This window comes from Lolium rigidum, unplaced genomic scaffold (genome assembly GCF_022539505.1).
Source record: "Lolium rigidum isolate FL_2022 unplaced genomic scaffold, APGP_CSIRO_Lrig_0.1 contig_53382_1, whole genome shotgun sequence".
In the NCBI taxonomy this organism is placed as follows: domain Eukaryota; kingdom Viridiplantae; phylum Streptophyta; class Magnoliopsida; order Poales; family Poaceae; genus Lolium; species Lolium rigidum.
Window position 1 is genome coordinate 50,293 of NW_025900901.1, and position 13,469 is coordinate 63,761.

The window sequence follows — 13,469 nt, forward strand, 5'->3', positions numbered from 1 at the left end:
GTACGGGACAGATCAGTACGTCACTCCAGCTAGAGCGCTCCGGCGAGACCGGCCGTTACCGCGGCGAGGTGCCGACGCGTGGCGGCGGCCGGTGGCCGGCGGGGAGGAGGAAGAAAGGAGGGAGTTCCGGCGGGTTCACGGGTCCGCGCGCGCCCGTTACTGTGCACAGTTAAGGCAGGCATTTACTGCCCGCACCCCACTGTAATCCGCCCCTAATTACCCGCATTAATTACCTCCCTATTCCAACATTTCCATTTTTACCTCCTCTCTGCGCGCGTGACTGCCTCCCGGGGCCCAGCTCCGCGTGGGAATCGCTGGTCACCCACGTACGTCACGGGCCCATCTCCACCGTCAGGAGGGTCGCCGCCACGTGGGGCCGGGTGCCCGCCGGTTCAACGGCGGGCCAGCCCTGTCAGCGAGACACTGCTCGCCTGGGGGCCCGGAACAGCTGGCCTGCGCTCGTCACCGCCTAGGTCAAAGCGAGGAGTCGCACGCAGACGCAGCGGACAGTGTGCTCGCCTTCCATATCGCTCTTCCTCCTGCCTTGTCCTCGTGCTGCCTTGGCTCGCAATAAGAGGAGAGGGAGGGGAGGAGGCAGGCGACCGATCGAGTTCGTTCCTTCCTTTCTTCGTCTTCTCCGCCTCCGTTCGTCGCCTCGCCGTCGCGCGCGGACCTCGAGCAGCGGGCCGGGACTTGGAGAAGAAGGGGAGACAGGCGCGCAGGCGAGGCACAGAACAACCGACAGGGTATTTACTCCCGCCATTTACTTCTCCTTGTCCCTCGCCCCTCTCCTCTTTCACCCACCCCCTCCATCCATCCATCCATCCTCCGAAATCTTTGCCCTTTACTGCACCCCTCCCTAAATCTTCGTCCCCCTCCCCCCTGTACTCCGCCCCTCACCGGCCGCCTCTACCATGCCGACGCACTCGCTCCGTCCTCCTCACCTTGGTTTTACTCCATCTTAGGGTCAAGCAGGAAGGGGAGTCCGCTGCTGCTGCCACCAGGCGTTTAATTTGCTTCTTCTTGGTCGGTCGGTAGGGCGGGCGAGAGATTTAAGGAACACAAGAGAAGGCGTGGAGGACGATGTTTGGGGACTGCCAGGTGCTCTCGTCGATGGCGGCCATGGCTGGGGGCTCATCCTCCGCCGACGCGCTCTTCGCCTCGCCGCTCATGCAGCCCAGCAGCCACAACCATGCTGGCGCGCTCGCCGGATTCATGTCCTCGTCTTCCGGCATGCCCTTCCACCACCACCACCACCACTTCTCAACCAACCTCATACCTGTAAGTGCTTCCTCATCGATCTTCGCCCTTAATTCTTCGTATAATATGCTTTCTTTTGCTCTTCTATGCTGCAACTGAAGAAGAAATGCATGTCCGGGTTTTGCAGAAGGAGGAGGGCATCATGGGCGGGATCCACCTGGCCAAGGACGAGGACCTGGACCTCGACATGGAGATGGAGCTCAGCGCCGGCTCCGGCAGCGGCCACCTCGACGGCCTGCTCAGCTTCGCCGACGTCGACGACGAAAGGGACCACAAGCCGCAGCACAGCGAGCCGGACGCAGCCCACCACAACAACTCCTCGGCGGCGGTCCCAGCCGGGCCCGGCGGAAACGGCAAGAAGAAGCGGTACCACCGCCACACCGCGCACCAGATCCAGCAGATGGAGGCGTAAGGACCAAGAACCCTATCGCTCCACCATTAATGACTAAAAATCTTTTTCTTGAATTAGCAATCTTATTATTATGCTCTTGGATGATGCATGGCACACAACGCAGGCTCTTCAAGGAGTGCCCGCACCCGGACGACAAGCAGCGCCTCAAGCTCAGCCAGGAGCTGGGGCTCAAGCCCCGCCAGGTCAAGTTCTGGTTCCAGAACCGCCGCACGCAGATGAAGGCGCAGCAGGACCGCGCGGACAACGTCGTCCTCCGCGCAGAGAACGAGGCGCTCAAGACCGACAACTTCCGCCTCCAGGCCGCCATCCGCAACGTCGTCTGCCCCAGCTGCGGCCAGGCCGCAGTCATCGGGGACATGTCCTACGAGGAGCAGAACCTGCGCATCGAGAACGCAAGGCTCAAGGACGAGGTCCGTTCATGTCTCTTTGCATAAACCCTAAGCCGCTCGGACGGAGACACGCGAAAGTGTTAATCATTGTTTAATCCTGTGTAGTACTGTGCGAGCTGTTTGTTTATTATCCGACCGGCTAATGGACTGTTCCGTGCATTGGGATGATGCAGCTGGACCGCTTGGCGTGCATCGCCACCCGCTCCTACGGCGGGCGCCAGCCGGTAATGTCGTCCGCGTCCGCAATGAGCGGGATGTCGGCGCCGCCGTCGATGCTCATGACGCCGCTCGACCTCGACATGAACGTCTACTCGCGGCACTTCGGCGAGCAGCCGCACGGCGCAATGGACCTCATGGTCATGCAGCAGCAGATGGCCGCCGGCGGGCACGGCGCCGCGCCTTCGTACATGCAGCAGCAGATGGCGCCCGTCGTCGTCCAGGAGCAGGACAGGCAGCTGGTGCTGGACCTTGCCTCGACGGCCGCCGACCACCTCACCAAGATGTGCCGCGCCGGCGAGCCGCTCTGGGCAGCGCGCCACCACGCCCCTGGCGACGTCATGGACGCCGACGAGCACGCGCGTATGTTCAGCTGGCCCGGCGACGCCGCGAAGCAGCAGCACGGCGACCCCGCCCACCCGGCGAGGATTGAAGGGACGCGTGACAGCGCCGTCGTCATCATGAACAGCATCACGTTGGTCGATGCCTTCCTCGATGCGGTGAGTACTTGATTCTAAATTGATTTTCTTCAGTGCGGGCGTCAGATAAACTTGATCACTTACGTTTTCTCATGCTTGTGCAGAACAAGTGGATGGAGCTGTTTCCTTCGATCGTGTGCAAGGCAAGAACCATTCAGGTGATACACAGCGGAGCTGCTTCCGGCCATCTCGGCAGTGGATCTCTCATCTTGGTAACTACTATTCCAACGATTTAATCCCACAGATGCAGTTAGTAAATTGAATTTAACTGCATCGATCAATCAGTTTGGTTGTGAATTGAATGTCTGACTAGCGGCATTGCTGTGCAGATGCAAGCCGAGGTGCAGTTCCTGTCTCCACTGGTGCCGGCGCGTGAGGTGGTCTTCTTCCGGTACTGCGTGCACAATGCGGAAGAGGGGAGCTGGTCCATCGTCGACTTCCCAGCAGACGGTTTCCAGGAGGAGCTTCTCCAGCAGCAGCAGACCACCTCGCTGGTCCGGTGCCGCCGCCGGCCGTCGGGCTGCATCATCCAGGACGCGCCCAATGGCTACTCCAGGGTACGCATACCGATCACCTTTTTTTTTTTGAGAACTCATACCGATCACCTGACCTGGCTCCAACGCATGCATCATGCATGGCTGACATGGCATAGAAGATATGCATGAATTGAGCATTGACACGTGGATTGCTTGACAGGTGGTGTGGGTGGAGCACATGGAGGTGGTTGGGGAGGAGAAGCCGCTGCAGCCGGTGTTCAGGGACCACGTCGCCGGCGGCGCCGCGTTTGGGGCCACGCGGTGGGCCTCCGTCCTCCAGCGCCAATGCGAGCGCCTCGCTAGCGAACTCGCCCGCAACATCGCAGACCAAGGAGGTATGCCACCGTCTACACATTGCCTCTGCTCCCTCCACATATGCAGTACATCTGTGATATCTGATCGATGCTCATCCTGCCCGCCGTGCTTGCCTGGGAATTGCGATGCTAACTTTGACGTGCCCAATCCATTTTATCCCGCCATGCATTTATATGCTTGTGTTCTGTCTGTTCTTGCCTACCTATCCGCCATATGTTTGACATTTTGCCTCAGAGGCCAAAGGCTTAGTTGCTTCTTTTCAACAGCATGACTGTTTATGTGTCATTCATCATCCAATTTGACAGCATATCATAGGTGTATATGCTTAATTGCTTATGCAATTGCTTGTACTTGGTGTCACACTTTCGATTAATTTTCCAACCTACTTGTATCATACACATGTTTCTTCAGCTAAATACTTGAGAAGAGCCTAACCGTCTCGATTTCTGATTCCCAGTTATCCGCACCCCGGAGGCGAGGACAAATATGATGAAGCTGTCTCAGAGGATGATAACTGCCTTCTGTGCTAACATCAGTGCATCCAGTAGCCAATCTTGGACGGCGCTATCCGATTCTACAGAGGACACAATCAGGATCACAACAAGAAAGAACACTGAGCCAGGGCAACCCAGCGGTGTCATCCTCACGGCTGTCTCCACAAGCTGGCTTCCGTACAGCCATCAGCAGGTGTTTGAGCTTCTTGCAGATGAGCAACAGCGCTGTCAGGTACCACATATCTGCTCAGATGTTGTTAGTTGTTACCCTTGTTAGTTTTAGTTACCCCCCTGCTATAATCTTTGTTAAAGTTATCCGTTCCATGATGGATTCTATGCTTTTATTGCAGCTTGAAATTTTGTCAAATGGGGGCTCACTTCATGAGGTGGCACATATTGCAAACGGATCCCACCCAAGAAATTGCATTTCTCTTCTTCGCATAAATGTAAGTACTCTTTATTTGGGAAAAGTGTTCTGCACTAAGAGTCTAAGATGCCGCAACTTTGGCCTTTTAAGGGCCTGATCACATTTAGCTCTTTCATTGGTCACCTGAAATATTAGTTACTTATTATGTGGAACGATCATAATTTTAAGTGAGCAGGGGCTCGGCTGGACGTTAAGAATTATGAGAATATAAAATATTTGTATGCTTTCTACAGCAAAAATGCCAAAAATGAATCAAATGTTTTCAATATCTCAGTGCTAGTTACTTACTGATGTACTATAGTATGGTAAAGTACTACTGTTCATGTTGATATTGCTTCAAAACACTTGCTGTTTGCTACCAATACCAAGGACAAGAAATTAAAACTAGCTACTCAGGATATCACAATAAATGAGATTTGAGTGGTATAGGCTGAGATTGGGCACATGCACCACTGAAATTTGCGTGGTGTAGCTTTTGGATTCGTTTGATTCATTTAGTTCTGCCATTACCATTACAATGATCTATCTGAAATGAGGCAAATCCATGATTGAAATATCATTTTGAAGCATGTACACATTTTATGTCTAATGAATTGTGCTAAACTAGATTTGATGTACTGCCTTTTCATGTTCACATTCTAACTGAGCCGTCTCATTTGACATCTCAATATATATGGAAAATGCATGCAGTTATTATTTACCCAATAGGACTTAATTTTCCTCCCTTTTTTTGAAAGACTCCTTGAGCGCACAACTAAATTTAGATTAGCATTGACCACAGATTGATATTTCAGAAAATGTTTGAGAGCTAACATTTTAGCAACTTTTAAACACAGGCTGCAAGCAACTCATCACAGAATGTGGAGCTCCTGCTGCAGGAGAGCAGCACCCACCCTGATGGTGGAAGCCTTGTGGTGTTTGCAACTGTGGATGTTGATGCTATCCAAGTGACAATGAGCGGGGAGGACCCTTCCTACATCCCTCTCCTCCCCATGGGCTTTGCCATCTTCCCAGCTACCAACCCTTCATCTGCATCCACCAGTGCAAACACCAGCCATGGCGAAAGTAATCCAGGTACGGCAGATGAACCCACCAATGGCTGCCTCCTCACCGTCGGCATGCAGGTGCTAGCAAGTGCCGTACCTTCAGCCAAGCTCAACCTCTCAAGTGTCACCTCAATCAACAGCCATATCTGCAACACCATTCACCAGATTACAACAGCACTTAAGGGTGGAGGAGCTAGCCGGGCTGAGCCGGCATCTGGAGGTTCTGACCAGTAGCAAGAAACGCTGGGTGGGAATGGAGGGGAGCTCAAGACAGCAGACCAAAATGCCTCTCAACTCAACCATTTTGCTACCTGCTAACATCCCAACTATGCCTGTTAGCTCAGCTTGCAAGGGAGGATTTGACAAGAACCCAACACTAACAACTTCAAAACTCCTCTTCTTCCCGCCATGGGCCTCTCAAAATGACAAAAATACCCCAAAGTGAACACTGGGGGCATTTTGATCATTTTGGGAAGGTGATGTTATCTCTCATCTAGAAAGGGTCTTGTCAAGCTCTCACTTGCACCAACCAACTGAATCAAGCCGAAGCATTTTGGTCATGCAGTTGTTGCTGCTCTCCCTCTCTCTGTTCCCTTGCTCGTAAATCAAAGACTGAAGGTTAGCTCTGGTATCTTTCTTGGATTTTGTAATAATGAGAATACTTAGCTTGAGTGTGTGAGTTATTTGTGGTAGACTTGTTGAAGACTAAAGACTTATTAAGCATATTGTAATAGAGAAGATAAAGGAAAAGAGAGGAGGAGTCAAGAGCGAACCATTTGTGATCCTTCTTCCCACACTAGCAAAGAAGGGTCTCTTGGTTCGGGAATTGACTTGTTTCCTCTCTGCTCTACCTTTGCCTTGTCTGTAAACCTTTGGCTTGTGTTTTATTACTACTGTGTTGCTCACTCCAGCTCTTGGTACACTATTGCAGTTCATTGCAGTTTTGCAAATCTATCTCCCCTCTCTCTGGTTGTTGAATGGTATTGAATGTGGATGCTGCGTTTTGTTTTTTGTGGCAACCTAATCTGCGCCAGGCTTTCAATGCCCTGCTCTTCTGCTGTAGTATTGCACATCGGATCCCTCGTCTTCCTTGGTGCCTCATCAGGCTTCCCTTGGCTTGAAATATTCTGACAGCCAACAACTGTGGTGGAGGACCAATTTTTGTGCTGCAGGGAAATGCTATTGTAAGCTTGTGCTTATTTATTCCCCTGTACTATACAACACATGGAGATGCTGCCTGTGATGAGTCGTTGGGGAGATGCCTCTCATAAATGATACTACGAAAGGTTTACTTCCTTGCTTGCATGGTGCTGCATACTACTCCATAGATCCCCCTGTCAAGTATCTATCCATACTACCCCTGCCCATGCTGGACGTGTTTGATGCTTTGACTTGCGCCATGTATCAAATGTAGCTGCATGTTTGCTCCTCTAGCTGGATCAGGCAAAGGCCTTTCTCCCTATCTTCAACTAGGTTTGGGAGTTCTGACAGTGACTGCACCAGAGTTTGGAGGTATCCTTGCATGCATGTCTTGATCATCCTCTTTTAAATCAATGGTCCACCTCCTCCTTAGCCTATGTGTTTCCTATGTGCTGTGCTCCTGAGTGGTGTGAATAAGAATCTCTAATCGCCCCCCAATATGCGCCCAACAAAAGCGCCGCATTGAGGTTTGGAGGCTGCTGCCTTGTGGTGGCTCATCAGGGCTCATCAGTATTCAGTTCCCAGTCCCGTCCCCAAATAAAAAAATTTAATTCAAAGAAAAAGTTTTCATTCAAATTTCTTATATATTACAAGAATTAGCATGAAATTTGTTCAAACTTAAATGAATCTAGCATCGTATGCGGTGGCCGCTGCGGTCGTAAGTATTGGAAGAAGTTGTAGAAGTCTTTGTCGACGGCGGTCTGCTTGTCGCGCGGGTCGGTGGGCTTGTCGTTGGGCTCGCTTCACCGCGCAGCTGGGACTTGCTTTGCCGTCATCACGCGTGAGGTCGACGAGCGGCCTGCCGGAGTCATGGATCGACATGGCGATGACATCCTCGATGTTCCCGGCCCATGAGCTATGGTCGTTGAGCGACTCCATATAGATGGTGTTGAATCAATGCGTGTCTTCGGGATCATCGCTGCTAGCATTGAGGCGCTCGGGCAATGTCAAGCTCCTGGTCCTCCGCCTTTACCGCCAGCTTCCGACGATGAAGGGTGTTGTTGTTGTCGGACATCGACTGCCACGTCGGCTCGCAGATCGTGATGCCACGGCTGGCGCATGCATCGTGTACTCTTCCTTCACCTCACGCTTGGGCACGGCGTAGGAGGAGACGCGGTAGGACGATGGCGCGGAGCGCGCCGGCCCTGAAGAAGACAACTAGGAGGAGGACGAGCGCGAACTCGTCCCCCTCACAAGCCAGCGTGATGGCTGCACTGGAGATGAAGACAGGGCCACCGTCATCTCTAGTCTAGGCGCGCCGTGATGGATCCCTCGATCAGCCCGACATGGTCCAGTAAAGGTGGCGGCTGGCCTTGTTCCACTGCTTCTGTGGCCCGACGAGTCTATCGAGCCGACGCAGCTCTTTGTTCCGGTGCATCTTGAAGAAGTCGATCCACCACTTGTTGTTGTCCGTGGCCGCCCATGTGGGATCAACGCGATCCTCCGATTGAAGGTGGCGAATTTGGTCCCGAATCCCGACGAACCAGTGCTCCGTACCAGGCGTGGGCACCGGAGGGATGCCGACGCCGTTGGGGGCCATTTTCCAGCCGTAGATGCTAGTCATGTGCATGTATGGCGGCACCGGATATCGTGCCCTGCTCCCACACCTTAGTGGTGGTAAGGCTGTCGCGGCCAAAGCCATTCATGGTGAGGTCATTGCGGTGGCTGCTCGAAATGTCGGATCTAGAGATAGGCAAAGTGTTGGAGGGCACATCGAGGAAGAGAGCGGCAAGAGAAGGTCACCATTTATACGACAGAGTTAGGCGAAGAGGCAGCCGGGGCAGGGGGCATGCATTAACGCCGGCGCGCATGGCCATGCGCTCGTCCGTGCGTCGCGTGGGAAAACTTTGTGGTTTGCTGGGAAAGCTGCGCCACCATTGCGCCGATTAACCAGATGGGTGGCAACAGGTTTAGAACTGTTTTAAACCTGTGCGTCCATACCTCTGCATCACTGACGTGACAGGCCCGCTACTAGCCACGCCGCTTTCATTTGCGTCGGGCGGGCGCAACGACACCGTTGTAGGCTGTAGAGAGATGGCCTCGGCACTCCGAACACTGTGTTGAGCCGCGATGGACCGAACCGGCCTGTGCGTGGTTTCTTGTCCGGCGTGTCCCAAAAGACTTTGGCGGAATCTATCTCTTCCTCTACCCTACATGTATGTTGGGCATGCTGGTGCTGGTGACTTGTCTCTGCTGAGTCAATGGAGGCCCTGTACCTGGCACAGTGAGGTGACATACATGGACCATGATGCATCAGCTCAGGCTTTGCATGCCACTCATGCCGTTGCCATTGCTCTGCTCTGCTTCCTGGCATTTGCTCTGGTTCCTGATTACCATACAGACAGCTTGCCAAGACAAATGTGAGGCGAGCCATCAAATGCAAAGAAAGAAGAAGCCAACAGCCAACTACATAATCTCCGTGATAATTTTACGAGTCTGTGATTGTTTGTCATGACATCATAAAGAAGACAATCACTGAAGCTCAGAGCTGACTGTTTCATCTTTTACTCTTCTGAAGTAAGTGATAAATACGCCAGGAGAGCAAGCATCAATATGAGGTCAAGTTAAAAGGAAAACCGCATATCTGAATGACAAATCAGGTATAGTATATGGAGAACACTTTAAAAATTGCAGTAACCAACTGATATTCAGAAGAGCTATGGAATCCTGAACAGTTAACATAAGCGTGCATATCTCTACTGAAAGATTCTTTCTAACATTTCTGAACAAAAACTTGTTCCTGTCACATTTCTGCAATGCAATGCTAATCCTATGGTAAAGAAAGTTTGTTTCTAGCATCTCTGAACAAAAAAATGGCCCAGTCACATTTCTGAACCGCAATGCTAACACCACTGTAAAGAAAGTTTATTTCTAACATCTCTGAACAAAACTTGTTCCTGTCACAGTTATGAACCGCAATGCTAATCCTGCTGTGAAGGAAATTTCTGTCTAAGCAGTTGTGAACCAAAGCCTCTACCTGTCCCAGTTTCTGAACTGTAACGCTGGTCGGACTGTACCCCGATCGGCAAGCTCCTCGATGCCAGATGCATCATCATCCATGTCCATCCTATGAATCATCAGATTGTCAGCGCATTGCAGACAAGGGGATATGATCATGATGCGTGTCTTCGCTCCTAGAATGCACAACGACCCTGCAGTGCCTTGCAATGCTCCAGCAGGAATGGGTTGGACTCTGCGCATCCCCGACGCCACGGGGCGCCATGCCCGAAGAGCATGTCGTCGTCAATCTCTAGCTTCGGCGTCCTCGGGCTCGGGAAGCCTTCGCTGGCCTCTGGCAGCGGCGTGCTCTGGCTCGGGAAGCTCCCACCTGCCTCTAGATGCAGCATGCTCTGGTCCAGGATGCCTTGTATGGCCTCTAAATGCGGCGTGCTCTGGCTCGCCTCTAGCTCCGCCGTGCTCTGGCTTGCCTCCAACTGTAGCGTGCTCCGGCTCAGGAATCCCTCGATCTCCTTGCGGTCCGCCTCAAATGTGGCCGTCGGATCGCTGTCCCTCATCTCCAGATTGGCTGAATTTTTGTTCAGGTTTCAGGGTTCTTGTCAGAAAATGTTGATTGTGTTGCAACAGAATTATTCAAATCAAAATATACTGAAGAATCAAACAAATTCAGTTTGAACTTAAACGAAAGACACAAATTTAGTCCACTGTTCCATCAATATTGAGTCAATCATTGCTCCTTTGCTGAACTTTCACCCCATCGACAGTATGCCAACATAAACAGGTATCTTTGATCATGTTTCAGCCTTTCAGGTATCTTGTCATAAAAGGAAATTGTGTTCAACTGCAATAATCAAGCCAAAGAATACTGAAGATTTGTTAAACAGAGTCAGTCTGAACTAAAACCAAGTTAAAATATTGTTCCATCTAGATTTAGCAAAGCACTGTTCCGTCTTCAACTTTTCACCATGTCGAACTACCCAAACTTGAACTGCTAGTGCACTTGCATTTGCAGATACAAAAAGTTCAGATTCTTGGCTGGATTGTGAGCATGTTTCAGTTCACTGTCAGAAACTGTAAATTTTGTGTTGTAGCAGCATTACTGATCAATTCAAAGACTACTGAAGAATCAACGAAATCCTAGTTTTGAAGTTTCCATTGAACTTTGCAGAATGTAACCAAATTCTCCGTTACATTCGTTCAACCATTGTGGCTGTGTTAATTTTCTTGGCCACGGCAAATCCTATAACCAGTTACTGCACTTGCATTTGCATACGCACAGAATTCAGTTTCTTGTCAGCAGCAAATACCTAAACGTGCCTAGGGATGAACTATTAGCTGTCCTAGACAGAATTTCTACTGATTCCGCATCAAAATTTACAGGTAGAGTAACGTCCCATGCTCTGAACCAAATTTATGTTGCACTATAATACCTATCAGTATCAAAGATTATCGAAGAATGAAACACGTCCTACTAGTTTTGACGTTTCCATGGAACTCTGCAGATGTATGCACCAACATAACCAATAAAATTCATCTAGATTCGTTGCACCATTGTGACTTTGTCAATGTTCTTGGCCATGGCTAATCCTAGTAACTAGCTACTGCACTTGCATTTCAGAGACAAATAATTCAGTTTCTTCTCAGGAACAAATTACTAAACGTGCTTAGAGATGGAAAATTAGCTGTCACAGAGAGAAGTTTCTACATATTTCCCACCCAAATTTACACATAGAGTAAAGTCCCATGCTCTGAAACCAAATTTGTGTTGCAGCATCATTATCAGTCAAATCAAAGACTTGAAGAATCAAGCAAGTCCTACAGTACTAGTTTTGAACTTTGCATGGAACTCTGCAGATGTGTGTGCCAACATAACCAATAAAATTCATCTAGATTCGTTGCACCATTGTGAGTTCGTCAATTTTCTTGGCCATACCCAATCCAACCAGCTACTGCACTTGCACTTCAGAGACAAATAATTCAGTTTCTTCTCAGACGCAAATTACTAAACGTGCCTAGCAACGTGTAATCAGCTATCATAGAGAGAAGTTTCTACTCCCATGATTCCCATCCAAATTTACAGATACAGTAACGTCCCATGCTCTGAAACCAAAAGACATGTGGGATTAACCAAGTACACATTTCCGTCCAGATTCAGTAACCAACTCTCAAATCGACTTGTGTACCTCTCGTTCAGAACCCAAAAGAAGGCGGTGGGGGATTAACCTAGCCTAAATTCCGTCCAGGTTCACTAGCGAGCAGTCAGTTGGTGCACGCACGCACGCACTCGCGACGGGAGGAAGGAAGGAAGGAAGAGGACTAGGTGCTTACCGTCGGGACGGTCGTGCGGCCATGCGAAGTACTCCCAGTCCCACCTCTCGAAGTCGAACTTGGGGCGCTGAAGCCTCACCAGCGGATCTCGCACGGCGGCGGCGAACCCCAGCTCCGGGCTCCTGCATTTCAATTCGCGAATCGAACACCAAGAATCAGTTAGCCCGATCGGAAACAGAGACAAATCCAGCAAGAAAGCGAGCAGCCCTTGAATTGACAGAGAAAGAACGGAGGAAGAGGAATACGGCCGGATGAGAATAAGGTAGGCGAGAAAGCAGAGCATGGATGTGCAACAATGGCGGCGACGGCAAGAACGGTGGCGGAACTTATCAAGCATCCGCACGCGCGGAAGAAACAGAGCAGGAGAGAACACATTGGAGGAAGGAACCAAGAAAAGAAGAAGAGTAGAGAGAAGGAGCACTCGCCTGAGAAGCGCAACGCCTCTGTCCATCTCGATCTCCGCCCTGAACCGGCCGCCGCCGCTCCTGTGCTCCCCTCTACTGGCCGACCTCGCCATCACCGGCGACAGGCTGCTGCAGCTGCTCATCTCTCGGAGGGAAAAGCGCTCGCTCTGCGCCTGTCTCGTGCGGGGTGGGCTCTCCGGGAGTCGCGCGTCAGAGGAAGAGAGGAGAGACGCTCGGGGAAGAAGAAGGGAAAGGGTGGAGATGGCGGGCGGGAGCTTGTTGGTTCCGGCAGTTATATACGCTCGGATCGCTCCCAACGGCCTTTCCCCTGTCCGTTTCACACGCACCTCGTATCGTAACGCCACGTCAGTCAAACCAGTCAACGAATTCAACTCGGTTTGGTTCCTAGTCGAATTGAATCGGGGAAACGGCAAACGTTTGCGAGTGTAAGAGGGACACGGTCCATTTCGATCATTCGTAAAAAAAAGGAGGCTCTCATTTCGGTCCTCTTTAAAAAAAATTACTAATCGAAAAGGTAAAGGTTGGGTCTCAAATTGATATTTTGATAGAAAGAGTAAATTTACAACTGTATAAGCCTAAGACTAACTCTCAAGAAACCCCATCTCAAACTATACAAGCTTCTTTCAAAGCACGCTAGACTAAAATACAGTATCACTTAAGCTAAGACATGACTATCAGACATTACACTAGACACCACTAAACATACCCTAACCTAGACGCCGTCCATGCAAGCACAACGAACGCAAGCCCCACCAAAGGAAGGGAGATATCCAATCCACAAAGAATGATAAAGTTGAGCCACTTCGGCTTTGGAGAAGACAAGTTTCGGAAGCCGCACCACCGCACATCACCGACAACGACTGATAGCCAACACTCGTCGAGTGAAACCACACAACCGGACATTGCAACACATGATCTGCGGTATTGCCAAATGTGTAGCCAAAGTAGCACGACGCTAGGGATCCTAGGATTTGGTCGCTAGAG

General features: G+C 50.8%; 2 protein-coding genes across 2 annotated transcripts; one reads left to right on the forward strand and one right to left on the reverse strand.

Annotated features, from left to right (window-relative positions):
- Positions 1-1,083: 1,083 nt before the first annotated feature.
- LOC124681722 (homeobox-leucine zipper protein ROC3) lies at positions 1,084-6,465 on the forward strand. The gene is made up of 10 exons (XM_047216554.1): positions 1,084-1,281; positions 1,388-1,668; positions 1,776-2,082; positions 2,235-2,777; positions 2,861-2,968; positions 3,086-3,313; positions 3,453-3,627; positions 4,065-4,333; positions 4,452-4,547; positions 5,365-6,465. Exons 1-10 carry the CDS (start codon positions 1,084-1,086, stop codon positions 5,806-5,808), a joined length of 2,649 nt encoding a protein of 882 aa, XP_047072510.1. The 3' UTR covers positions 5,809-6,465.
- A 3,000-nt stretch (positions 6,466-9,465) lies between these two features.
- Positions 9,466-12,646, reverse strand: LOC124681723. The gene is made up of 2 exons (XM_047216555.1): positions 12,061-12,646; positions 9,466-10,300 (listed from the first exon to the last, which is right to left on the reverse strand). The coding sequence occupies exons 1-2, from the start codon at positions 12,605-12,607 to the stop codon at positions 9,909-9,911; spliced, it is 939 nt and encodes a 312-aa protein (XP_047072511.1). The 5' UTR covers positions 12,608-12,646; the 3' UTR covers positions 9,466-9,908.
- Between the last annotated feature and the right edge of the window lie 823 nt (positions 12,647-13,469).